The sequence below is a fragment of the Kryptolebias marmoratus genome, linkage group LG22 (genome assembly GCF_001649575.2).
Source record: "Kryptolebias marmoratus isolate JLee-2015 linkage group LG22, ASM164957v2, whole genome shotgun sequence".
Classification (NCBI taxonomy): domain Eukaryota; kingdom Metazoa; phylum Chordata; class Actinopteri; order Cyprinodontiformes; family Rivulidae; genus Kryptolebias; species Kryptolebias marmoratus.
Genome location: NC_051451.1, coordinates 2,474,400 through 2,476,096, shown reverse-complemented (window position 1 = coordinate 2,476,096; position 1,697 = coordinate 2,474,400). Strand labels below are relative to the sequence as shown.

Genomic DNA, 1,697 nt, shown 5'->3' with positions numbered 1-1,697 from the left:
AATTTATATTGATTTATTTAAAAATAGGAAAGTAGTAAAAGTTTTACATCAACCTACTCCTTTACATACAGATAACTTTTTTTATGTGGGCCAAAATGAATGACTGAATGAATGAATGAATTCCAAGACGACCGATTAATCGAGAAAATAATCGCCCGATTAATCGATTATTGAAATTATCGTTAGTTGCAGCCCTAATATAAATGTTGCTGTTCTTCACAACTGTTAGGCTGACATTAGAAAGTGGCTGGCATCAAACGGTCCTCATGTCAATCAGAGTAAACCCTCCAGCCCCCTGGTTCTCTGGCTGTTTGTCCAGAATCACCACCAAACACTTCAACACACCCTCTGTTAACGTTTCAACACTTCAACTGTAATTCATGTTTTAATGTCATATTTAGACTACGGCAACTCATTTTACTCCTGTTTAAACCAAGACTGCCTTTCTCGTCTGAAGTTAGTCCAAAATTAAACTTCTAAACTTCACACAGAGAGCTCGTTTTGCTCTCACATCATTCCTGTACTTAATCGCTTCTTGTAGAATTCAGTATTCAATGTAATTAGCTCATTTTGGTCTACAAAGCATGACTCCTGCTTACATCAATGAACCTAACCCTTTACACTCCTTCTAGACCCCAAACAGCTTCTGATCCAGGCCTCCTACTTGTTGAAAACTAGTCATTTCTGTTGTGCTAATGCATAGAAAAATAATTCATTTCCATAATAGTTTTGGTCAAAGCTATAAAGAGCTGCTGTAGAGGGACCAAAGAGCCAAATGTGGCCCTAGAACCACAGGTTGCAGACCCTAGGATTAGGAAGAAATCCACAGAAAAACTATAAATCAGCCAATACACTCTGAAAAACATCAATTACAAACTTCTTTTCTATTTTAAAAGCTTAAACTGTCCACTAAAGACGTATTTCTTTGCCTTTTAAAAGACTGAAACCATCAAATAAAAACATTTTGAGAAGCTAAATTATTGACTGTACTCATGTTTGTTTTAGATTCTGATATTTCAGACTAATCCATGCTGGACTGTGTCGCTGAATGTAAAAGAACAAAAATCTCATAAATGTTTAATCTGTGAAACTGAGGCAAACTGAAAGGATACATAAACCAAACAGAAGATTTTTCTTCCTGTATTCACTCTATAAATGACTAAAGTCACAGGATGCAGAATCAGCAGCTTATCCAACATGTGTGTGTTCTCACCTGGTCGCTGAGCGTACACTGTTCTGTGCAGATGTCCGTGATCAGGTTTCTGGCCTGTTTGGCCATCTCATCCAGGAACATGTTGCACAGGGACAGGCTTCGGTCCCCTATGTGGTGACGCTGTGGGCCAAGACGCAGGCGGTCAGTCCAACATCAAGCTGCAGTCTCATCCTAAACACTCACAATTTACACTTCATGGGACGTTTTAATGATTTAATTTCAGTCCTTAATTCAACCATATAAGCCACAGCTTATATGGGCTGCCACCTTATCGTGGTGGAGGGGTTTGAGTGTCCCAATGATCCTAGGAGCTATGCTGTCAGGGGCTTCATGGCCCTAGTAGGGTCACCCAAGGCAGACAGGTCCTAGGTGAGGGGCCAGACGAAGTGCAGCCCGAAGACCCCTTATGATGAACATAAATATTGGACACAGTGTTCCCTCGCCCGGACGCGGGTCACCGGGGCCCCACTCTGGAGCCAGGCCT

General features: G+C 41.1%; 1 protein-coding gene across 8 annotated transcripts in view; it reads right to left on the bottom strand.

The window, feature by feature from the left end:
• The window catches only part of nckap1 (NCK-associated protein 1), a 64,387-nt gene that overhangs the window by 13,759 nt on the left and 48,931 nt on the right, over nt 1-1,697 (bottom strand). For all 8 annotated transcript variants that reach the window (XM_037973417.1, XM_017435616.3, XM_037973418.1 and 5 more), the window contains one exon: nt 1,214-1,333. In XM_037973417.1, coding sequence (XP_037829345.1) covers nt 1,214-1,333 — 120 coding nt within the window. The remainder of the gene's footprint in view (nt 1-1,213; nt 1,334-1,697) is intronic.